Source organism: Vigna unguiculata, chromosome 1, assembly GCF_037176805.1.
Source record: "Vigna unguiculata cultivar grain cowpea cultivar isolate G323 ecotype 2 chromosome 1, ASM3717680v1, whole genome shotgun sequence".
NCBI lineage: Eukaryota > Viridiplantae > Streptophyta > Magnoliopsida > Fabales > Fabaceae > Vigna > Vigna unguiculata.
The window spans coordinates 4,435,688-4,462,827 of NC_140792.1; the positions used below are offsets into that span (position 1 = coordinate 4,435,688).

A 27,140-nucleotide genomic window follows, 5' to 3' on the forward strand; every position below is an offset into this window, starting at 1 on the left:
ATCTAAAACATAATAGAAATATTAAATCCTTCAAACTTAAATGTCAATTTTAGAAATATAGTATATTTTTATAAAATATTTAATAATTGTATTCTAATAGTATATTAAATAATTATATTCTATTTATTAATTCAATCTAAGAATTATATTCCGTCTATAATTAAATCTAATCATTTATAGTTGAATTTCCAAAATAATTAATAAAAATGTCAATTTTAATAAAAATAATAGTATAATTTTTATTTAAAAATTAAATTTGATCTCAATTTGGAAAGGACAAAATTTTCTATTTTCACACAAATTGAGACTGAATTGAATAAAAATGACATATATAGGGACTAAATTGAATACAAGGAAATGACACAATCATGAACTGACACGCGACGCTAATATTGACATATTGCACGATGTTGACTATTGATGAGTGCGTATTTTTGCCCTGATTTAATGTTTAATTCTGGGTATTTAATTGAATTTGTGTGCTTAAAGATTGATTTAATTACGATTTCCTATAATTGGGTTTATTAAGCATGAGATACAAAAACATGTTAAAAATAGCTTTTTAGTTGCATAAATGTTCTTTAGATATTTTGAGGTGTGTTAGTGCAGCTGCAGCTAAGTTGAGCTCATGGAAGTGTGGAAATAAATTGATTAAAGCTTCATGACACCTTAAGGATAAATCCAAGAATAAGAAATTATCAAAAGCACAAAAATCTAAGTCAAGCATTGCATGAAGACAACAAGAAAAGCTTGAAAAAGTGAAGAAGTTTGGCTAAACCAAGAAGAGAGGAACAAAAAGATTGGACCTTGCAGTTTTCTTTATCTTTATGATAGAAGATAATTTGGAAAAAATATATCTTCAGATATTTTATTTGATATTTTTAAATAATTATCTTATTTAATTATATCATAAAATATTAAAAGATAATTAACTACCAAATTTTTTTAAATATGACAAGATCTTCTTGAATCTTTTTAGTTCCACAACAAATAAATATATCTTGAAGATATTAGATTATTTAGAAGATAATTTAAGGAGATTGCAAAGGGTTGATTTGGAAAATTAATACAAATACTAATTGGTGATAATTTATCATATATCTTTAATTAATTAATTAATTTAATTATATTAGCTATTGATATTATCAACCAATTATATTTGTCAAATAGTCTACATTTCTCCAAATATTTTTAAATATTTATCTTTATCTTTATTTTAAAAGATATTTGAGAGATTTTAGAACCAGAAAAGTCGAGTTCAATTCCTATATAAAGAGACCAACTAAGAAGCAGAAAGGACAAACTCGGGACTTCGGAGTTCAGGAACCCTTTAGGGGGGCCTAATTTTGTTTCCTTTCTCTCTCTATTCTTCTTCTATTTTTATTTTGCATTCATGGAGTTCTAAACTTCTTGGGTTGATTCCATTGTAATTTCATTATGGATTCTGAGGTTAGAATGAAATAATTTCTTTGTTCATTCTATTATTGTTGAGGTTTTAATTCATCTATGTCTTTTATCTTTGAATCACGTAAGAAGTAATGATTTTAAATCTATATGCATGTTGATCATATGAGTCAAGGGTTTTTTTTTTAAATTTAATTGAGACTTTACTTTGATTTTATTTATAAACTTTCATGTGATTGAATGGGCTTTTACCAATAATTAAGACTTTACTTTTATTAAAGGTATTTACTCTAACTAAAATTAATTGAGACTTTACTTTGATTAATTAAGTTTTTTATTTGATGAGGAGATAAAAGAATAGACATGATTAGGTATTGTAAAATTTGATTGAGACTGTACTTTGGTTGAATTTACTGTCGATAATCTAAAAGTTTCCACTTTTAATTGAGATTGTACTTTGGTTAAAAGTGAGAATGCCAACAAATTAATTGAGACTTTACATTGATTAATTTGTAAATCTACAACAATAATTAATTGAGTAATAATCTTTAGATAGTCGATGATGGATCTATTTTGAAAAAGCAGTGGAATCGACCTATTTTTCTTTATTATTGTTTCTATCTTATTTTATCTTTTTATCTTTATCTCTCATATTTTCATTTGACTAACTTTTTTGTATAGATTTTATAAGAACTAACTTGTTACAAATCAATTTCGTGTTCGTTGGGAGACGACTTAAGGTTAACTTAACCCATACTAGTTTTTTTGGCTACTTTCTTAACAATACTGAAATTATTATAGATAAGTAGTATTAATTTGATCGCTTGACGACAACGTTATAAAATTTGACGTCGTTGCCGGGGAACATGGTTAGAATTTTTATCATTTTAGTTCTTTTTTTCTTTTAATTTTATTTTTTGTTTATCACTAACATTTTTTTTATCTCAAATTTTTGTTTTCTAACATTTATTTTATTTTCTTTAGTTATTTTTTTTAGTTACTTTATTTTTTTAAGCATAATTTTTTGTTTGAGGATTTTTGTTGGGAAATTTGTGAAACTAGTTGGGAAACACTTTGGCTAAGGAAAGACAAGGTACTTAAGTTGTCCGTTGAGACACACCTCTCTTTCCTGGAAGTCTATTCAACAAGCTTTCAACTTATTTCTTTTCAGAAAACCTCTTTCAAAAATGAAAAATAATTTTTCATATGAAAATAATCAACAATGTGATTTTCAAGTAAATTATAATTATTATCCACAGCAACCACATGATCCATATGATTATCAGCAGCAAATTGTCACACCTACTTTTGCAACTGATTTAAGTAGGCTAACTATACATCAACTAAATGATCTATATCCTAGATCATCTTTTTTGGAATATGAGCAACAATCCTACCATGAGCAACAACCATATTTTGTGTGTCCACTCCAACCATCATATGTTCCATTTGGTTCTCAACAACAACAACATGCACCATCACAACAAGTTGCAGCAATCAATGGACCATCCTATAAGGAAGTTGTGTTATTAATGGATGGACTGAGAGAGAAATTAGACACCATAGATGAAAGGCTGCGAGCTGATCAACGATGCAAAGATATTGAGCAAAAATGTTATGGAAATGATAAAGTATTGTATGACATGATGGAGGATGCAAGTAACAACAACTTTGTAGAATTACTTTGTACTGTTAATAACACCCTCCAATGTCATCCGAGATTTGCTAAAATCCCATAATTTAGAGCACTTCGTCAAGAAATAAAAGATATGCTTCTAAAGTTGGCCATTAGAGTTGAACAAATGTTAGAAGATTTAAATCAGCTAATGAAAGACAAAGCTATAGAGGCCACCTTAGAAAAACTTATGAAGATGATAGTTGAGCAAAGGGATGAAATGATAATTTTAAGGAGCATGAATCAAAGGATGGAACAATTGAGCACTGATGTGAATGAGTACACGATTCAAATGTTAGATCAACCAACACCAGAATCACCTCACACTGATATATCTACTGATAGATATAATGATGCTCATAATAATATGTCTACTAATGGACATATCAATTTTGCTAAAGATGTTGCTGATAAAGAAATTGAAGATTCTCACACATACATATCTACTGATGGATATGTTGATGATGCTCAATGTGAATATAAAGTGTTGTCTATTGATGATAATATGAGTATAGATGATCTTTTTGAGGAGCAAAGTGTTGCGAACAATACAATGGAGGAACCAAGTGCAGCTGAAGAGCCAACGATATTCGAAGATGCAGCTGAAGTGTAAGACCCGGGAAAAATTAATTAATTAAATAATTAATTAATTAATAAATACGGGTAGAAGGCGCCTTTATGACATTATTTGTGGCTTAATGTGATGTGGAAAAGTGCTAGCTCATGTGGTTGAGAGTACTTTGATTATGTGAGAGGACTTGGGTTCAAGTCCTATGTATGTCAATTATGTGTGGTTATTTATTTATTACCTTTCTGTAATATGTATGAGTATGGGATTGATGATGTAAGCTGTTTTTTATTGGAGGGTATCATCAAATGTGATTTGGCATAGTGGTTGTGCTTTGGCCTTAGGAGTGGAAGGTTATGGGTTCAAACCTTGGTGGGTAAAGCATAAGCTTTATTTTTGCTAATTATTAGATGTGGCGTGAATGTGAAAGGGTAAAGAAAACCTAGCAGAAGGGTAACCAATAGGTGCTGAAAGAGGGAGAGCGCGAATCTAGAATTCCTCATCTCAAACTTTAATCCAATAATCCGAGCTGTATTTTAAGTGTGTGAATTTTATGATGTGAATTGTGGTTCTGTGTTATTGCTGTCTCGAGTGGAATATGATTGTGGTGAAATTATGCATGTATAATCTGAATATTGAATGGGTAGAATGGTTATGGGTTAATGAAACTTTTATGCTTTGCGTGTTGTGTGCCAAGAAAACAAGGGTTTTGGGTAATGAAAAATGTGGATTGTGCTTTAACTAGATTATTGGGATTATTTCGGGTTTGTATTATGTGCACATGTTTGGGTGTATGATTTTCCATTTGTTGGTATGAATTGGAGTGTGGTTTGGCATGATTTTGGATGGTTGGTGTGCGTAAACAGAGGGAAACTCTGCAAGTCTCGCCCAAGCGAGGTTATCTCGTCTAAGTGAGAGTTGCAGAACCTCGTTTTTGGCCTTGCATCGCGTTTCTCGCCTAGGCGAACAGGTTCTGGTTTTGAGCGACAGACACTCTCGCTTAGGCGAGAGTGGCTCGCCTAAGCGAGATCGCAAGGAAGGGTGCTCATGTTGAGCGCGACTTCTCGTTCAGGCGAGGGTTTTAGTGTATTAAGCGAGTTTGGTCTCGCTCAGGCGAGACGACCTCGCCTAAGCGAGATATCGTGGTCATGTGTGATGCTTTTGGGTGATTCGTAGCTCAGGCGAGACTGTTTTGGACATTTGGGTGAGAGATGATCTCGCCTAGGCGAGGGGATCTCGCCTAAGCGAGATAACGTGTTGCGGTCACTGTTTTAAGCTCGCTCAGGTGAGGTAAGCTAGCCTAAGCGAAACTGAGGGCTTAGCTTGGGCGAGAGGTCCCTAGCTTAAGCGAGTTTATGCAAGTTACTATGTTTCATGTGGTTGTGAGTGTGTGTTCTGGTTGTTTATCATAAGGATGGATTGTATATGCATGTGGTGTGATGTTTGGGCTTGAAGGACTAAGTCCATTAGGGGGTCTGGGATGTGCTCGGTGGTTGGACACATGATGGGCATGGAACTGGTTGAGTTCCCATCGGCTACTATTGGGCGAGGAGTCCTTAGTATGGTGATTGCATGTGTCGGGCGCACGATGGGCAAGGAACTGTGATGTTTCCGTCGGCTACTATTGGGTGAGGAGTCCATAGTATGGTGATTGCGTGTGTGCCAGGGTCCAAGTGAGAGACTTGGATGTTTTACTACAGACGAGGAGTCTGTAGGGCAGGACTATGACCGGGATAGGCTCATAGGGTTGGACCACGAAAGACTTAGTTTCGTGGGAGCACAGGGAAGTCCAAAGACCTAGTTCATGCATATGACTCATGAAGGACTATGAGGTCATGGTTGGGTGATTTGGAAATTATGAGTTTGTACTTATATTATTTTGGGTGGGGAAGCATATTTATTTCACATATATCTGTTTATGTTTTATTGTGCATAGCTCACCCTATCTGTGTGTGTATGGCGATGATCGGATAATTTGTTATCCGGGAGCAGATGATGTGACAAGTGAGTCAGGAGCTGCTTAGAGACGGAGAGCATGGGCCACTTGGGATTTTGAAAGAAACTTTATTGTTTTGTTTTTGATGTAAATATTTTCTATGTTAAATTTTAATATCATTTGTAAATAACGCTTTGGTACATTCGGATTATGTATGGTACTAATTATGGTTTTAAATTTCCCGCATTTTTGGGAAATAGTTATAATTAATGTGGTATTTATTTTAATTGGAAAACTTATTTATTTAAAATAAGTAATATTCCTTAGGGATGTTACATGAAGCATCAACTATTGCAACTGACTTGCTGAATGATGAAGCAGTAGATTCAACTACTTCAAGTGCAGATTTTTGCTCACAAGGTGAGATTATAAGGATTATTGATGATCATGTTAAGCATCTGAATGCACCTAATGATGCTCAAATTAAGTTGAAGCCACACACTCCACACATCAAGTTTGTTGATGTGAATGATGCAAATAAGTTTTCAGTGGTGATTTTGGTTGACTTGACTGCAGAGAAAGAGGAAAGGTTGCTTCAAAAAGAAAAGAGGTTAGATTTATATTCTTTTGGAAACATTGTTGATAAAAATGTTAAATTGTATACATGTTTGTTTTTTGTTTTTGTTTTCAATTTTAAAAATATTAAAAAAATTTCAAAAATATGTGTTTTTGTTTTCTTTAATAAAATTATACAAGCTGACTTGTACTTAAAAAATTTAAAGAAAATAAATTTTGACATATGGCCAGATTGAGCTAGAAGTCATAAATTTTTTGTCTTCTCCCCAAAATAAGTCTATCAAGGACAATTTTTGAAATAAGTGTGGGGGAGACAAACTGTAGGTAGGATTTTTCTTTTTTCTGTTTTTCAATTTTTTTGTTTTTGTTTTCATTTAAAAAGAAAAAAAATGTGATTTCTTTTTGAGAAAATTGTGAAAGTATTAACTTTTTACTAAATGAAACTTTTAAACAATATGTCTCATAAGAAATCCACCAAAAATATTTCCCTGTTTTCAATAAAACATATTGATATTGGATTTTTAGGATTTGATTCAATAATTGGGATGATCATAATTCTGGAAAAGTAAAAGTCATGTTGATATGAGTGGTTTGTTTCTATGAATTGCTAATTGAGTTGATTTGAGAATTTCTTGATTAAATCTTTTGTGAAAGAGTTTGACCTTGTGAGTCTTGAGCCTTAATGTAAAGGATGGACAACCATGTGCCATTCCTATTTTTTCTTGAGTGACTTGCTCATGTTTGTTTATACTCAAATATTTAGGTTGATTCTTTTGTTTTGCAACTTAGGTGAATATGCATGATTTGATATGACTGAGGCATTTCTTGTTTTCAGCTACTTGACCAAATAAGCCCACCTTGATATTAATCCATTGGTAGCCCCTTAGAGCTTTAAGCCTATTTTTCTTGTTTTAAGCCCATTGTAAACCCTTAAAAAGAAAAAGACCATGTCATTCCTTATCTTAGGAAGAAAGAAAGGAGCTAGTGGATTATGATAGGATTGGTTGAGGAATAAAGTGTGTGGGTGAGTACCTCACCCACAAATTAATAAAAATGGCAAAAGGAAAAATTGTTGATGAAAAAGTGTTGAAATGAAAAAAATAATTGCTTTCTAAAAAAAGAGAGAGCAACAAAGAAATTAACGAAAAATAGTTGCTTTTAAAATTATGCTCCATTATTCTTCCAACATTACTATTTCAAAAACCCAGAAATTCTAAAAGTTTTCCTACCTTTGCCTTGGTCCCATCATAACATGTGAAAATTCCTCATGATCTTTGAATGCATATTTTCTAAAAGTTTGTGAATATTAGAGTCTTGTTAAGTATTAGGAGTGTTTACTTGCATGGGTATTTTGAGTGAAAACACAAGCCAAAACACTTGAGTGAATTTTGGTGAGAAAATACACATTTAACTTGAGTGCTTTCTTTCATAATTGATTGTCTTGTGAATTCAAAAGATTAACTCATGTGTGAAAAATAGAATCTTTCCGTTTGTTTATGCATGGTAACTTGATTTCTAGAATATTGATTTGTCTCAAGTAAGCTTCATTCCTTTGATCCACTATTGATGTGAAATAAAATACCTCAGAACAAGTTTTGAAATTGCTTAATTTTTCCCAGGAGTGCAAAAGGATAAATGTATGGTTATAATAAAAAGCATAATTAATCACAGTAAAGTCTCAATTAATTTTAGTTAGAGTAAATACCTTTAATCAAAGTAAAGTCTTAATTATTGGTAAAAACTCATGCAATCACATGAAAGTTTCTAAATAAAATTAAAGTAAACTCTCAATTAAATTTAAAAAAACCCTTGACTCATATGATCAACATGCACTACCAGAAAAATGTGAAATACCAACGGAGTAATTCCGACAGATTAAGATCCGTCGGTAACTGATCATTACCGAAGAAATTACCGACGGATGCATATGTTGAAATTACCGACAGACAACATCCGTCGGTAACGTACAGGATAAAATTGGTGTGTGTGTTTATCGACGGATGTTCACTTGTTAATTTACCAACGGATCTTGGCAGTCAGTAATGTCTATTTTTTATACGCCGATGGATATACCGACGGATCTGCGCCGTTGGTAATGTTTTCGATGAAATTAGAATTAAGAATTGGATTCCCTCTGCACTTTCATTTCCAATTTCGTCTCAGCTTTTTCTCTCTTCTCTCACGCCCACGAACCGAAAGCCACCCACTGCCAATCAACCACTGTGCCATCCTTACTCCCCAATGAGATCGATCGGAGCCATGGGTGCCTTCCACCATCATCTGCCTTCCACCGTCGCTTGAGTCTCGTTGCGGAATCTCGTCGTCGTGGGTAGCAGAAGTTCGAGTGTTGTCGTGGAGGGATGCTGCCGTGGGTAGTGGAAGCACTGACCGTCGAAGAGGAGCCCTTCCGCTATCATTGTCGTGGGTAGTGGAAGCATCGGCCGGAAGAGGAGCCCTTCCGTTGTCACTGTCAAACCGTCGAGGATGAGAGGTACGACTTGCTTCAATTGATAGTGAAATGGTTCAATTTCTCTCTACAATGCTATCTTGGTTTGAATTAATTAGTGTGTTGGTTTGAATTAATCGGTGTGTTGGTATGAATTGATTGTTGTGTTGGTATGAGATTGTTGTGTTGGTATGAATTGGTATGAATTGATTGTTGTATGAAGAAATTATTGTGAACCGTATCAAGAATTAAATTAATTGGTGTGTTGTTATGAATTGATTGTTGTGTTTGTATGAATTGAGTAATTATAGATAGAAGTGCATTTCCACCGAGAAGAACCAAAGCCATTGATTTGCCCATTTTCATAAATTGTGAGTTTGTTTACGTTTGAGATTAAAATTAAAGAGGACCTATCTTCAACTTTCACACTTTTTTTCCCATTCATCCCTCTCAGGTGCAACTGTTTGCCCTTGAAGCTTCAAAAAAAGAGGACAAGATAATTGAAGAAATTATTATTATTGAATGTATTTGACCAAAATTTCCTTTGAAAATCTAATGCAATTGCATCCAACATTCCAATTCAATACTAGTGTTTAAGCTGGAAAAAATGATGTAAAAGATGTCTTAAAAATAAATTTTGAGTAACTAGGGCATGCTATACCTTAATATGAATTTTTGTGGCCTTGCAAGGACCATTGAGGTTTATGTTCTTCACTTTGAATACTCCATTTCTTGGTATAACTAGATTCGATATGCCTTATGATCCACATGTGAGTGTTTCTCTACCTCAACACAAGTTCCATTTAATGCCTCTTTGAGTCTCCAATAGCTAATACAAGCTTTAGGGTTGAATATGAAAAAGTCAACTCATGGTCAACTTACCAAATTTTCAGCCAATTGAGTACATCTTTTGCCATTGTTTTTGTAAGTTTTGTTTGCCCTTGGTTCACTATTTCTGCATCAAAATATGCCACACAAGTTAGTCACTCTAATTCAAAGAAAAAAACATAATCTAAGTTCTTTAACTAGACTAGTTATGCATAAAGTAAGTCACACAAGTTAGCTTCCACATATCAATTTTCGTTGTCCATGTTATTCCTACCTTTTAGCTTAGTTTTCATCATTCTTATACTAATTAAATGGTTTTTGCATCATTGCTTAACATTTTCTTTGCTGATTTGGGATGTCTTAGCTCATTTTGACCATTTCTAGTTCATTTTTTGGGTTTTTACTAGGCAAATTCGAATTAGCTTGTTAATTATGAGTTCTCATCTGTTCTCAACCTTTCTTTTGATAATTGGAAGTTGTCCAAGTAGTTCTATAAGAGTTATGTGCACTAGTTTACTTAATTTCTAAATTTTTGAAGTTTTAGCATAGTTTAGTGGTAGTTTTAGGTCTTAGGTAGCTAGATTTTGAGTTGTAGTCAGTTTGAGTTGTTTTCTATTCATATTTTGCCATTAGAAACATGTTAGGATAGTTAGATTAGACTTCCATAGGTTAGCTTAGTACATGCATACACAAAAGGGTCAATTTTATAGACTAGTCTTGGTTTTAGGTAGTGATTTTTGGTAAATTATTTAGGAGATAGTTTGTGACTTAGGATTAATCCATTCGTGGAGTCCATGTCCTTACCGACGGATACGTCCGTCGGTAATTTCCGACGGAATGTTCCCTCGGTAATTATCGACGAATGTATCCATCGGTAATGACATGGACTCAGGAATGGATTTACTGACGGATAAGTCTGTCGGTAATTACCGACGCCCTTATCCGTCGGTAATAACCGACAGACAAGACGACGGATGTTTACGTCGATAATTACCGGTGAATTTCAACAATCCGTCGGTAATCGGTAAATGATTACCGACGAGCGGTTTACCCACGGATATTTTGTTGTCGAAAGTTCGTCGGTAAAACATCATTACCGACGGATTATAGCTATTACCGACGGATTCTGACCGTCGGTAATTAACGTTTTTCTAGCAGTGATGCATATAGATTTAAAATCATTACTTCTTACGTGATTCAAAGATAAAAGACATAGATGAATTAAAATCTCAACAATAATAAAATGAACAAAGAAATTATTTCATTCTAACCTCAGAATCCATAATGAAATTACAATGGAATCAACCCAAGAAGTTTAGAACTCCATGAATGCAAAATAAAAATAAAAGAAGAATAGAGAGAGAAAGGAAACGAAATTAGGCTCCCCCTAAAGGGTTCCTGAACTCCAAAGTCCCGAGCTTGTCATTTCTACTTCTCCCTTGGTCTCTTTATATAGGAATTTGACTGGGCTTTTCTGGTTCTAAAATCTCTCAAATATCTTTTAAAATAAAGATAAAGATAAATATTTAAAAATATTTGGAGAGATATAGACTATTTGTAATTGGTTGATAATATCAATATCTAATATAATTAAATTTTGATTGCACATGATTTTTTTTAAATTAAATAAAAAATAGAAAACATAGGAAAATTAAAAAATTATTAAAAATCAAACAAACCAAGAACGAACATGTGGCATGTATTGTTCACATACGTTAACTATTTAAATACTATTAGCCAAAAGGAGCAAATTGACTAAAATTGACGAAAATTAGGACGTAACGGAACGCCCAACAAAAAATATGACCGAATTGAACAAACGCGACGAAAATGGAGACCAAAAGAGTATTTAAGTCTCTTATCTATTATATAGTCCATTTGAAAATTTAAATATATTTTAAAGTTAAATATGTTTTTATTCCCTTAAATTTCCTGCAAAATTGGATTTCGTGTTTGTCCAAAACATTAAATAATTTGTTGATGTGCTTGTAGTCATCCTGATATGGATGTAACTTTTCTAGCAAGTGCACTGGGTCAACTGTATTACAACAATGTCGTATCCACAAGGATTCAGTAATTAAATCAATAGTCTATAATCTTCTCGAGTTTGGCAATGGAATAGTAACAAGGTTTGGTTTTAGTTCATTAACATAAAAAGAGATTAAAACAAATAGTGAGAGAGGTGATGTTGATTAAGGTGTTGGGATTGAACTTGACTCCTTAACTTCATTATATTACCTTTAATTATCTATAAATTATGTTTTTTATTTCTAATGTTCTGGAAGTATGCTTTACTTGTAGATCTAACCTCGTGTCCGAGAACTAGAACCTAAGGGTGTTAGACGCTAGATTTCCCAATCTAGGTAGAGGAACCCTCGCTTTGAGAACAAAACTCTTTAAACCAACTAAACCCACATATTCATGTCTAGTATATGCTAAGGATTGAGAGGTTTGATTGGATATAAACACTATACCATATGTCTCTACATCTAGTGTAGATGAGGTATGAGATTGGCCAAATCACCACGAAGTGCAACAATAATCAAGTAACCAACACATAAAAACAAAAATACAATACATACATAATCAAGTGCAGTACAGAGAGAGTTTAGAAGTTACATTCAATCCTAACTAAGAAGGATTTAGCTACTCATGATGATAAACACAATAAGAACTTGGAGTAGCTTTCCTCCTTCCATAGCTTTACAAAGATTTACAATAAGAACTAAAGTTATCTAGGAGTTTCTCTCTCTAAAACTAATGTACAAAACCAGCATAATAGTTCCAGGGACATGCCTTGTATTTATAGAATTTTAGGTACTGCTCTAGCTTCCATCCTTGAAGTTTAGCCATGGAGGTTTCCTTCATGAGTGGGTTTCTTTCCAAGCTTAGACAATCAACTTTGGAGGTCAGCAATGGAGGTTTTCCTGCCATGGAGGTTTTTCTTTTATGCTCAACTTCAAATATGGAGCTTAATGTTTCCTTGTAGTGAAGGTTTCTTAAAATGTGGCTCAATGCCAAATTCCGTTGCTCAGCCGCAGGTTTAAAATTTGCTTTTTCTTAGTTCATCTTTCTGGCTTGAACTGCAACTTTTAGGACTTAGTACCAACTTCATAACTTCCTTCATTTTACCTGCAAAAACAGTACAAATGTATTAAATCCCACGTTTTATAATTTTGCATCACCACATTTTGTATTTATGTGCAATTAGGGCAATTTTAATGATTTTTACATTGATTTAATGTAAGATAAATGTCTAAATGATATACAATTTAACTAATACTACTAGACACTTATCAGTGGTTAACGACATTGTCATATGTATGTCCACATTAGTATGGGTTGACATATGACAACACCGATTGCCACATCAATAAATCTTTAATGTCGTTTAATTTCGAAGATTACATTTATCTATTAATCAGGTTTAAGGATGAAAATAATTCTAAGTTTGATACGAGGAGAAAAATCAATTTCGTATGAAAATTAAGAAACTAAAACCATTACTAAACTTATTTTCTATAAAAGAAATGGGAGAAGTTATTAAAACTTGAAGAATTCAATAAATTTTAGAAGCATTAAATTAAGCTTAAGTTTTTGGTTGTTGTCATGTAACGTTTATATTATGATGTGGAGATATAGGACTTACACAAGGGCATAAAAGATCACGTATAAAAGCCATCATGATCTAATCGAAAACTTAAATGATGTATCTTATAATTTGAAAAATTTAGACAATTCTTCATTTGATGTCTCTAAGCATGATTATCTTATATTATTGTTTAAAACAAGGGTTTTAGTAAGTGGCAAAAATTAAGGACAATTAAATAAAATGGGACCAAAATTACAATTGAAAAGAAAGAAAGAAAGAAAGAGAATAAAGCCAAATAAATGTAGAGCACAGGGGAAAAAAATGTTAGCAATAAAAGATGAACAAGTGGAATCCATAAGCAGGAAATAGAATATCCTAATTAATTGACTGGACAGAAATAGTAATCCAACTAATTAAGGAGAAGAAAACAAAAAGAGACAAACACTAAGAAGTATCATCATTATGTTTTCCCCTCCATGAAACATAGATGCTGCTACCTAGACCCTATTCCCACAACTCAACGTTTCCCACACACAACAGAACTAGGAACCTTTTCTTTCCAATTTCAGGACCACATTGGTCACCAAAAAATAATTCCAACAACAGAACTCAACAACAATGCATGTTTTTCCAATCCAATGAAGTTACAATTTTATGGACGGCAAAATTCATTGCGATTGTTCTTATTTCTATTGGATGCGGGACTTATATTACTGTTTGATGCGCATAGTTTATGCATGACTCTGAGAAGGTGTAAAATCTGTGATTGGACAAAAAAACACAACTTGCAATGGAAAAGGATAAAAAGGAAGAAGGGTACAAGTAGCAGAGTAATTCAGTGGCATCCAAATATAACAAAAGGAAGGTATAGACAAGAGAAGCACTAAAAACTTGTCCAATAGCTTGGTACTAAAGATTCTAAGTAACATCAGCAGCAACAGCAGTGGTGCAGTGGTGGTTGTGCAGCATTGCATCAGAATGTTAGTAGCAGTCTTTCATTGTTTCCATTTGTTGTTCTTCCAATAGCTTGGCCTACAAAGGAGGGCCCAAGAAGAGTCCCTAGACCCTACATGGTTCATCAGTAGCACAAAATGAATGAATCTTCACGTGTCACATGGACCAACAAATGCCCCACCACTGTCATATCTCCCTCTTGAATGTATTAATACAACCCCGCAAGTCCTTCTCATTCAATTTAATAACACCGATACTCGATGTTTACACTCCGACAGTAATGGATTCACCACCACCAACATCACCACCACCCCAACATAGTGAGGTAGATAGAAGCATCAGCCTTGCAGACCCAAAAACAAAAGCAAGGACCTTTTTTTCTCTCTCTCTCTCTCTTTTTATTTCACTTCCATAAATGGGAAAAAAAATAGAGCATACTTAAATTGGTTAATGATCATAAAATTTGAAACATGTCTGTCCTTAATGGAAAGATGAGGTTGTGGTTGGAACTGTTTGGAAAAGTGGCAAGATTTGTGAGATCTCTCTTTGTTGTCACTTTTCCTCTTCAAGTTGGGTTAACTATGATGGCTTCGGTTTCTCTTTTGAACAAACTAGCTCAAAAGGAATCCTCCCAAGTAAACCAGTCTTCATACGGATTCTCATAACGCAAAGGTTGACTCAGCCACCTACAAACTTCTATAAATTCTGCCTCAACCCTCTCCTCTTTCTTCACTTCATCACTTCCCCCCTTTGTTGTCAAGCTAAGCTTCTCCACCCTTTAACCACCACCATGTCTTGGTGCAGAAAAATGAGATATCAACCATTTAGCCTCCTCACAGAATACAACATTCTGTTCATAAGATGCCTCATGGTTTTGTTCCTCAGTTGCTTAACCATTAGGCTTAATTTCTGTAGTTCCAGCATACCCTCTTCACTCAAAGCACTTCCCTTGATGGGACACTTCAGTTTTGAAGAAGCTGACCTTAAACATGTGGCCAGGGACTTTGGTAACAGGTACCAGTCTCACCCCATGGCAGTGCTGCATCCAAAATCAGTTTCTGACATTGCAGACACCATAAAGCATATCTGGAACTTGGGGCCTGGTTCTCACCTCACTGTTGCAGCCAGAGGCCATGGCCACTCACTCCAGGGCCAGGCACAGTCTCATGGAGGAGTTGTGATCAACATGGAGTCACTCACTGTCCCAGAAATGCAGGTGTATGCAGGAGAATCTCCTTATGTGGATGTCTCAGGAGGAGAACTTTGGATAAACATCTTGCATGAGACACTAAGGTATGGATTAACACCAAGATCATGGACAGACTACTTACATCTCACTGTTGGTGGCACTTTATCCAACGCTGGTGTAAGTGGCCAGGCATTTAGGCATGGTCCCCAGATAAGTAATGTTCAGAAGCTGGAGATTGTTACAGGTTGGTAACTGAGTGAAAAAATATATGTTGAAAAAAACCATGTGGCAGATAAGAACAAGGTCAATAGTGTCTGAACTGAAGGGGGTTAACATATAAAACAACATACTTTACATATTCCAAATAAAACAACAGCTACTATATTTGTGTATTAATAATTCACTTGAAACTGACATGATTCCCTAGTATTACATCATTTGACTTAGCTTTAGGCAAGGTAGGGAGTCTCAAGTTGTAAATAGGTTTTTGAACCAAAGCTGTGGTTTTTCTTGGATGAATGAAAAAGATGGTGTTTAAAATGACTGCAGGAACAGGAGAGGTGGTAAACTGTTCTGAGGAGCAGAATGGTGACCTCTTTCACAGTGTACTTGGAGGGCTAGGTCAGTTTGGCATTATAACAAGAGCAAGAATATTCCTGGAACCTGCACCTACCATGGTAATGCATCAAGGACAAGAATACAAGTATACGAGAATACGAGAATACAAGAAACAAGGCCTCTTGTGTTTTAATTATATACTTGCAAGTACCATGTTGTGATCATGGAGTGTTTCTGTTTTTGAGCAGGTAAAATGGATCAGGGTGCTGTATGCAGATTTCACAGCATTCACTAGAGACCAAGAGAAACTGATATTTGCAGAGAAAGCTTTTGATTATGTTGAAGGATTTGTGATAATAAACAGAACCGGTCTGCTGAATAACTGGAGATCATCCTTCAACCCACAAGACCCAGTTCAAGCTAGCAAGTTCAAGTCAGATGGAAGAACTCTCTTCTGCCTTGAATTGGCCAAATACTACAATCTGGAAGAAACCCTTGTGGTGAATCAGGTGAGGGACCAAAAGTTTCTGATTTTACAACTTTTGAAAAACACATTACACAGAAACAAATGAAACTTAACTCAACCATCTCTCTCACCATGTTGGGTTTCTTTTGCAGGAGGTTGAGAAACATTTGTCCCACTTGAACCATATCCCATCAACACTTTTCCAAACAGAAGTCACATATGTAGATTTTCTAGACAGGGTGCATATCTCAGAGGTCAAGTTGCGTTCAAAAGGCTTGTGGGATGTTCCCCACCCATGGCTCAATCTTTTTATACCCAAAACCAAAATACACCATTTTGCAGAGGTTGTCTTTGGGAACATCGTAACAGAAACTAGCAACGGCCCTGTCCTTATCTACCCAGTAAATAAATCAAAGTAATCACACAAAAAACTTTGTTTCTTCTCTCTCTTTTTCCCCCAAAGCATGCATAGCTTACATGACTTTTACTTATATAACTATATTATTTTAATTTTCATGTATCCAACTTGGTTTTGATTCCCATCTTTGCGAGACAACTTTGTTTTTGACAGTGTTTCAGTTCCTTTTGACATGTAAAGATACTGCATATTCAATGAATCTGTAAAAGACATAATATTTATTATAAGTGTTTGATATATGATGATTTATGTTATGGTTGAATGCATGCCCCATTTATTAATGTTTTCTTTGTTTTTTTATGCAGATGGGACAACAGAACTTCTGTTGTTATACCAGATGAAGATATTTTCTACTTGGTGGCATTTCTTGCTTCTGCAGTGCCCTCTTCCAATGGTTCTGATGGGCTTGAACACATTTTGAGTCAGAACAAAAAAATTTTAGAGTATTGTGAAAGGGCTCATCTTGGAGTAAAACAATATTTGCCACACTACACTACACAGGAAGCATGGAGGGTGCACTTTGGTTCTCAGTGGCAGATTTTCCAGCAAAGAAAATCAGTTTATGACCCTTTGGCTATACTTGCCCCAGGCCAACAAATTTTTCAAAAATCAATAGCCTTCTCATGACGTAGCCACGTTTTTAATAACGTGAAAAAGAAAATGAAAATAGCATACATATGTGAATATATTTATACAGATTTAAATAAGTTTTTGATATCTCAAGGTTTGACTCTTATTGTTTTTTTATCCCAACATTTAATAAATATGTCACTTCATGATGATAACACCAATGCTTTTAATTTAATCGTTAAAATATCACAGTTAAATGAAATGTGTTAAAATATGATGAAATATGATATTTGTTATAATTAAAATATTAACATTATTATCCTGAAAAAAGTAAGTATTAGGTCATATCATATTTGTTGAAGTTAAAAATAAATCATTTTATAAATACTAATTTTAATGTAAATCAATTTTGAAGGTATTAGAGACTTATTTAATATTTTTTTTATAATATTAGTTTTCTATATATGTATGCATAGTTGAAAATCTTATGTCAGTTATAAATATAGTCCGAGATTACATTATAGTAAATTATGTCTTTGATTTTATTTTCGTTGGGAAATATCAATTTAATCCTTTTTTGTTTAATTGTCTCAATTTTATTCCTATTTTTAAAAATTTTATACAATCATATTTTCCGTTAATTGTCTTTGATTTTTTCTTAACTTTCTTAATTTATTTTTCTTTTATTATTTTTTAAAAAAATATAAAATTGGTCATGTGCTAAGTTAATGTTATGTTATGTGGTAGTGACATTGTGATGTGACAATGATAATGTTAAGTGCCACTATCACAATAATCTTGTTAAAAATATCAAATTTAATAAAAATATTTGTATATTTAATAAAAAGATCAATTTTAATAAAAATATTTATATACCATCTATATAAAAATTAAATTTGATTTTAATATGGAGGGACGAAATTGCTTAATTTTTAACAAAATTAGAATTAAATTGAGACAAAATAAAAATACAGGGACCAAATTGACACGAAGAAAATGATACCTGGCATGACAGTGACACATGGCACTATCATTGTCACATCACACTGTCACTATCATAATGAACGACGTCAACTTGACATGTGAATTTTTTATTTGAATATAAATTAAAAAAAATGAACTAAAAACACCTCTTTAATGTTGTTAGTAATGTACTAAAGAAAAAAACTTGATTGCATAAAATTTATAAAAATAGAAACCAAATTAAGACAAATATAGAAGAAGAGACCAAATTGATATTTTCTAACGAAATTAAAGACCAAATGCCTAATTTAACCTACATTATATAATTTTATAAGGGCATATTATAAAGATGGTAGGAGACTTTATATTAATTAATTAATTATATATATATTAAATAAAAGTAATTATTAATATTTCTTTATTCTATTATTTTCGGCTTTTGCTTGAGAAAAAGAACCGAGAGCAAGGTATGAGTTTTATTTTTCACTTTAAAAAATATTAGAAGGATCATACTTAATGGCAAAATCTACCAGTTTCAAAAATATTTTAAGAAGCACTTTAATAATATAACTTCTAAACGATTCAAAAAATCAATACAAACCATGATTTGTTTAATCCTCATCCTTCACTCATTCACTACAAGAAATAGGTTTTTTTGACAAAATTTTAGTGATAAATATAAATTTTATCCCTAATTTACTTTATTAATGACTAATTTGATATTTGTCACAAATAACATTAACAATAGTAACAAAATAAAAAGTTGTCACAATAAATATAAAATTAATAGTGATAAATATAAAATTTATCACTAGTTAAATATTATATGTAATCATTTATAATTTATCACAATTATTTTAAATGATAAAATATACATGTCACAAATAATTATTTAATAATTAAAATGTGAATTATTTTTATTTTAAAAGAAATATAATTAATAAAAAAGTATGAATGTTTAATAATCAATAATAATAATAATATAATATTAATTTTTATTATGATGATAACATTCCAACTGTTAAAAAAAGTAAATTGTTTTTATTTTATAACAATGTAATTAATAGTGGTGAATACAAAATTTTTGTAACTATTTATATATAAATTGTCATTATTTTTTAATTTATTAAAAATGAAAAAATATACTTGTCACAAATGATTACTTATTAATATAAATATGATAAAAGTATTTTTTTATAAGAATATAATTAATAACAATTTTATTTAATTTTTGTAATTAAGAATGATCATATAATATTAATTATTATTGTTATTTTGTATATTATTAATTTTTGTTAAAAAGGAAAAAAAAGAGAAAAACATGTTTTGCAATATGACTTGAACCTAGGTTCTTTCACTAGGTACTTTATTTCCACTATACCACTTTATATCACTAAATTTGTCATCCTAATGTATTAAAGTATCTATTAATTCATATTTTTATACTTTTTATTATTATATAATAAATAACATGTCCACTTCAAATTAAATTTAACATATAACATTTAAATAGTTAAGTAAGTAGATGGATAAAAATAAACAAATACATAACATTTATTAATCTAGATAATTAAAATAATAAACATAACTAATAAGAAAGTTTGTTTTACAAAGGGCATAAAATAATAATCAATTATCATTACTATCATCTTCCTCAATAATATTATTTTCTTCATCCACTGATAAATCAATATTTTCATCATCACTTTCTTCGTCGTCGTCAAAAATAACCTTCATAGATATCATTGGATTTTCATTAGTTGTGGATTGAACTAAGTCATTTCTTTGCAATGGAAAATCATGCTCATGTGACACATTAGATATCAATGAGATTGAGCCAATGTCTTCATTTTCTTGACACACCTCATTTGTAGATTTCATTGGCATATCATACCAATTTCGTGGTTTTGTTTTCACTACTACTACCCAATTAGGATCTTTGGTGTCTTTAACATAATACACTTGTTGAGCTTGACTAACTAAGACATATGGCTCATTGGTCCTCAATTTACCCTTACTATTAATGAGAATAAATCCATATTTGTCTTTCTTGTATCCTCTCCCCTTAGAATGCACATCCCACCAATCACATTTAAATAAAATGACATTATTTCCATTTAAGTAACTTAATTCAATAATATCCATCAAGACACCAAAGTAGTCTAAATTACTTGTATTCTAATCACCTCTAACTAAAACTCCACTATTTTGTGATTTCAAGGACATGTCTCGATCTTTGACATTGAACCTCCAGCCATTTATCAAATAACTTGTATATCAAAAACACGTGAATCTGGTCCACAAGCCAAGTGTAATAACGACTCATTTATTCTTATGTCACATTCTCTTTTCAAAATGCAACTTGTGAAAAAAAATAGTTAAATGTGTTCAAACTATGTAATAATAGCAAACATATATTTGATTAATTCTTACATATTTTTTGAACCATTCGAAAAATTCTCTTTGATGCCTTTGTTCCACATTTTGTGAATTTGTTTTCTCCAATTCTTGTTTGTGTAATCTGATAATAAATACATTGATATAATGAATTATATATAACCAAAATAATAGGAATATGTAATTTAATAAAATCACTTACTCAAGGAAAGGTGAGACTTCATCACAATTTTGGAGAACATAATTTCTTGCTTGCTCTTGTTCAACTACATTTAACTCAACATATTTTTTTTGCATTTAGTGGTTTTCCAAGTTATAGAAAAACTTTTAGGTTTGATTTATCTATTTGATGTAGATCACCTTCATGATTTCTTCATGTCTATATAATTTTGTCTCAACTCCATCCAAATATCTTGAACAAAAATGCAAACACTCTTGTGTAATATAAGCTTCAGCGATACATCCTTCTGGTCGAGCCTTATTTCTTACATATGATTTGAGCCTGCGAAAGTACCTTTCAATTGGATACATCCAACGATATTGCAATGGTCCTGCAATCTTTGCCTTATGTACTAAATGAATGGGTAAATGGACCATTATGTCAAAAAAGGATGGAGGAAATATTTTCTCCAACTTACATAAGGTTAAAACTATAGTTTTTTCTAGCATGTCAAAGTGTCTAGACTCAATGTTTTAGAGCATAACTCTCTAAAACAAAAACTTAATTCAATTAAGGTCTCACAAACTTCCTTTTGAAGAACACCGCGTATTGAAAGAGGGAGAAAGTGATGTAGAAATATATGACAATCATGACATTTCATCCCATATATTTTCCCACCTTGGACATCTATACATCGAGAAATATTGGATGAGTAACCATCTGAAACCTTCAACTCAACTAGAAATTAACAAAATGCCTGTTTTTCCTGAGATGACATGGTATAACATGCATATGGATATGTCTATTTTCCTTCTTCACTCATAATCGCATGAAGCTTTGGACGTATACCCATATAGGCAAGATCAAATCGAGAGTTTATATTATCTTTTGTCTTATTTTCAAGATCCATCAATGTTCCTATTATGTTGTCACAAACATTTTTTTTTAATATGCATGACATCTAGATTGTGACGTAATTTTAGACATTTCCAATAAGGCAACTAAAATAAATGCTTTTTTTCTTCCAATTTTTGGGTAATTGTATTCCTCTTCACTTTCTTTTCCTTGTAGACTTACCAAATGTCACCTAGATATAATTATTATTAATTAATAAGAGTAAAGTAAATACATACTAATCAAAACAAATATATAAAAATTAACAAATTTAATTTATGAAGAAAAGATAACAAGATAGTTCTAATGAAAAAAATGTTAATTTTTATTTTTTAAATATATTTAGTTAATACATTGTAAATTAGATACTAATTTAATTTGTATATTCAAATATACAGTAACATAAAAGGATAGTATTCAAAATAAAAATTTATTTTAGATAACTTAAAATGAAAAATAATATTATTTTATCTTTTATTTAAATTGGTTTAAATTCACATATATTATCTACTATTAATGCATAAATTTTAAAACAAAAGTATAAATAATGAGATAATTAGTTATCAACCATATCACATGTTTGTTGAATTAATTTTGTTTATTTCAATATATTATACTTGAAACTTAAATTTAAAATAATTTTTTTTTATTGTAATTGGATCTCTTATTAAGGGAAATAATTTAATGTTTAAATTTTAAAAAATATTTAAATAAATGATATCTTTTATTTTAATTCTATCTTTAATATATAAATTTAAAGATTATTTAAATAAAAAAAATAACAATATCTGAATCCATATTTTGTAGAAACAAATGTTGATATGATTGAACTAGATCATCTACCTAATATTTAAATTTTAAAAAAATGTAAATAAATATATCTTCTACTTTAGAGAAAAAATAATATATAAATTTAACAATTATTTAAATAAATAATAAAAAAATAATAATAAATGAATCAATATTTGACAGAAGCAAATAATAACAACAACCTAATTAAATTGTTAGTATGGGTTAACTGTATAATTTTCGTAGTGTTTAAATTTTAAAAAATATTTAATTAAATGATATATTTTACTTTAATTATATATTTAAGAGAGAGAAAATAATATATAAATTTAACAATTAATTAAATAAATAAATAATAAATAAAAATAACTGAATCAATATTTAGTAGAAAAAAAATAATAACACTAATATGATTAAATTGTTGATATTGTTGAACTATATCATGTCTGGATAATCGCTTTCACAGGACTCACTCTCTTGTTTCACCTCTTTTGACGTCTCACCTTCATCGGCATTTTATTTTCATCAGCATTTTGCTCATCGTGCTTCAACCCCAACGAATTTCATCTCCAACGAAATCACGCTGCATTCGATTCTAATATGTTTGTCTGATATATATATATATATATATATATATATATATATATATATATATATATATATATATATATATATATATATATATATATATATATATATATTTTTTTTTTTTTTTTTTTCTTTTTTTTTTTCAAATTTTGATAAAATTGTTTATATATGGTTTCTACTATGTTCTACATTTTTGGCTCAGTTTTTCTACGCTCTCACTTGAGCACTTCGTTTAGGATCCTATGCACACCACGTGCTTGCCTTTATTCTTCTTTGAAACTCGTTTTCTGTTTTGAAATCAGGACCTTCCACCTATCTCTCATCGTAACATGTATCTTTTAAATTAGACCATTTGTGCTAACCACTTTAGTACTAATCATCACAAACACTCTCGTAGCTACTCAAAACTTTTATTTTCCTTTCCTATTTCCTTGCATCGTGACATTACTAACCATCCTTCCCCACCAAGACAAACTAAACTATGTGCTTCTTCTTCTGATACTTGAAACTGTCCATCTCATATCCAAGGTTAAACCTTCCTCTTTTGTGAGCCACCTTACTTAGAACATCCCCTCTACTCTTGACTCGGATAAATGTTATTGTTGAGAAGATCCAACTTCTGTATATAATTTTGATGTATTCTTCTTTAAATCATCATATTAAATAATACAATTTTAGTTTTATTTCTCTCGGCACCTCTGTGGCCTCTTTTTCATATAACGTGTGATTATGCTTAATAAATTTTGAAAGTTCTATCAATTAGATTTAGCAATTGTTTTGAAATTCTTAACAAAACATTTTGTGTGAGACCCTAATCTATGCTTTATTTATTCATCTATTTATTGACTGTTTTTACAGTAATAACATTTGACAACTCAATGTGATATGATTTATTTTAAATATTTTTTAATTTTATTTAAGTGATAGAAAATATGTCTAAGTATGAAGAAGAAAGACTACAAAGAATTACAAATAATAAAGCAAGATTAGAGACTTTAGGATTACCATGTTTAGCTTATCCTTTGAAATCTTTAACCCAAAATATCAAAAAGAAGGAAAAAAAGAGAGGTGAAGAGGATGATGAAGAGTATAGACCCGAAGAGTTGAAAGAGTATCGATCTTCAAGTGAACAAGATGAAACTTACAATAAAAAGAAGGTACCTAATGATATTCTTACAATAATGTAAATGTTTTGTTTAACTTGAACACAAATGTAGCATTTATGTTAAATTCATATTAAAAGTGTAAAAACATAGTATTTTGTTGATTGTTTCTTCTTAAAGAACTAATTTATATTTTTCTTTAATTATTGTTTAATTTTTATTCTTACATGTGATATTATGAGACCATAAAAATTAAATTCTAGAAGGGTTAATGCCTCCAAGTCCATTAATGTTGGACAACTTGAAGCAAGTACAAGTACATTTGTAACATGCTTTTTTAAAATTTCATTATGAAAATTGTTATTGATTGACTTTTACTCTTTTTATTAGTTGAAAATGTTGTTAAGAACAAACGTGGACATACTATTAATTCCAAATTTCCAAAGAAAAGGGAAAAGTTAATGGTATTGGGGAAATGTTTTGACATCCAATTCCCTCCCCCATACTTTAAGCTTTGCGGAAATTATGCAAAGTATTTTAAAGCTGAAACAACTGTATGTTTACGTCAGAAAGCTCCATTACAAGTTATGACTTGGAAAGAAAATAAAGAGTATGCAATGAAACAATTGCAAAAGCAATTTAGAAATAAACACCATCATCTTTATCAAGCATACCTTCAAAATAAAGGTAGACCACATGATGTACCTCCTGAAGATTGGAATTGGTTAATACATAAAAAATGGAAAGATTCTAAATTTAAGGTAAAGTTGTTTTTTATTATATATCTTAAATTTAAGATTTATTTTTTGTTTACTTTTATAGTATAACATTAAATTATTTTTTTATCTATACAAGAAAGGAGTTTAAAAAAACAAAGCTAGTCGGAGTAAGCAAGAAATTAAGTTAGTTATTGGAACAAAATCAATTATTCAAAAAGCATATGAAATGGTAATTATACTAACTTATATGTTTTTATTTTATTTAATCAACTTAGTTTCTTCGTTATACATTTTGGTGACAAATATTTATATCATTAATTTATATATGTGGATGAAAAATATCTATATCACCAAAATCTATAACGAAGAAACTAAGTTGATTAAATAAAATAAAAACATATAAGTTAGCATAATTACCATTTCATATGCTTTTTGAATAATTGATTTTGTTCCAATAACTGACTTAATTTCTTGCTTATTCTGACTAGCTTTGTTTTTCAAACTCCTTTCCTGTATAGATAAAAAATAATTTAATGTTATACTATAGAAGTAAACAAAAAATAAATCTCAAATTTAAGATAACTTTACCTTAAATTTACTTAGAATCATTCCATTTGTTATGTATTAACCAATTCCAATCTTCACGAGGTACATCATGTGGTCTACCTTTCTGTTGAAGGTATGCTTGATAAAATGATGATGTTTATTTCTAAATTGCTTTTGCAATTGTTTCATTGCATACTCTTTATTTTCTTCCACCAAACCAAATACATCCTAAAAGTCATAAATTTATGAAATAGTAATTGCTAAATAAGTTTTATAACACATTACAAATATGTAAATATATAAATTCAAATTTACACTTAAATTAATAAAACTATACTAACCTTCATATGCTTCCACATTGCACTTAAATCATCATCAGATATATCTTTCCAAGTCATAACTTATAATGGAGTCTTTCTGACGTAAACATACAGTTGCTTCAACTTTAAAATAATTTACATGTTTTCCGCAAAGCTTAAAGTATGGAGGAGGGAATTGGATGTCGAAACATTTCCCCATTACCATTAACTTTTCTCTATTCTTTAGAAATTGGAATTAATAGTATGTCCACGTCTTTTTAAACATGTTCAACTAAAAAAAGAGTAAAAGTCAATCAATAACAATGTTTATAATGATCATTTAATTTTAAAAAAGCATGTTACATATGTACCTGTACTTGCTTCTAAGTTGTCCAACATTAATGGACTTGGAGGCATTAACCCTTTTAGAATTTAATTTTAATGGTCTCGTAATCTATCACATGTAAGAATAAAAATTAAACAATAAATAAAGAAAAAATATAAATTAGTTTTTTAAAAAGAAAGAATCAACAAAATACTATGTTTTTACACTTTTAATATGAATTTAACATAAATGCTACATTTGTGTTCAAATTAAACAAAACATTTACATTACTTACTATAAGAATATCATTAAGTACCTTGTTTTTATTGTAAGTTTCATCTTGTTCACTTGAAGATTGATACTCTTTCAACTCTTCAGGTCTATACTCTTCATCATCCTCTTCATCTCTTTCTTTTCCCTTCTTCTTTTTGATATTTTGGGTTAAAGATTTCAAAGGATAAACTAAACATGGTAAACCCAAAACCTCTAATCTTGCTTTATTCTCTGTAATTATTTTTAGTCTTTCTTCTTCGTACTTAGGCATACTTTCCTATCACTTAAATAAAACTAAAAATATTTAAAATAAATCATACCACATTGAGTTGTCAAATGTTATTACTGTCAAAACAATCAATAAATAGATGAATAAATAAAGCATAGAATAGGCTCTCATGCAAAATGTTTTATTAAGAATTTCAAAACAATTGCTAAATCTAATTGATAGAACTTTCAAAATTTATTAAGTATAATCACACGTTATATGAAAAAGAGGCCACAAAGGTGCTGAGAGAAAGAAAACTAAAGTTGTATTATTTAATATGATGATTTAAAGAAGAATACATAAAGTACATATACAGAGAGGAGATGTAGGTGGAAGGTCTTGATTTCAAAACAGAAAACGAGTTTCAAAGAAGCATAAAGGCAAGCACGTGGTGTGCATAGGATCCTAAACGAAGTGCTTAATCGAGAGCGTAGAAAATTTGAGCCAAAAATGCAGAAAATAGTAGAAACCAAATATAAGCAATTTTATCAAAATTTGAAAAATACATATATCAGACAAACCTATTAGAATCAAATGCAGCGTAAGATGGACTTTTGTTCGAGGTAAAATTCATTGGAGTTGAAGTACGGTGAACAGAATACTCACTGATGAAAATAAAATGCCGATGAAGGTGAG

General features: G+C 30.9%; 1 protein-coding gene and 1 pseudogene across 1 annotated transcript; one reads left to right on the forward strand and one right to left on the reverse strand.

Moving 5' to 3' along the window:
• The first annotated feature begins 13,914 nt into the window (after positions 1-13,914).
• On the forward strand, positions 13,915-17,395 carry LOC114175071 (cytokinin dehydrogenase 6-like). The gene is made up of 5 exons (XM_028059831.2): positions 13,915-15,412; positions 15,718-15,845; positions 15,975-16,235; positions 16,345-16,607; positions 16,916-17,395. The coding sequence occupies exons 1-5, from the start codon at positions 14,770-14,772 to the stop codon at positions 17,235-17,237; spliced, it is 1,617 nt and encodes a 538-aa protein (XP_027915632.1). The 5' UTR covers positions 13,915-14,769; the 3' UTR covers positions 17,238-17,395.
• Positions 17,396-24,713: 7,318 nt separating this feature from the next.
• Positions 24,714-26,507, reverse strand: LOC146888644 (uncharacterized; annotated as a pseudogene).
• Positions 26,508-27,140: the final 633 nt, after the last annotated feature.

Coding starts and splice junctions, on each gene's coding strand:
- LOC114175071 (XM_028059831.2), top strand. CDS start 14,770: ATGTCTTGGTGCAGAAAAATGAGATATCAACCATTTAGCCTCCTCACA. Junction 15,413..15,717: donor GAAGCTGGAGATTGTTACAG/GTTGGTAACTGA, acceptor AAATGACTGCAG/GAACAGGAGAGGTGGTAAAC. Junction 15,846..15,974: donor TGGAACCTGCACCTACCATG/GTAATGCATCAA, acceptor GTTTTTGAGCAG/GTAAAATGGATCAGGGTGCT.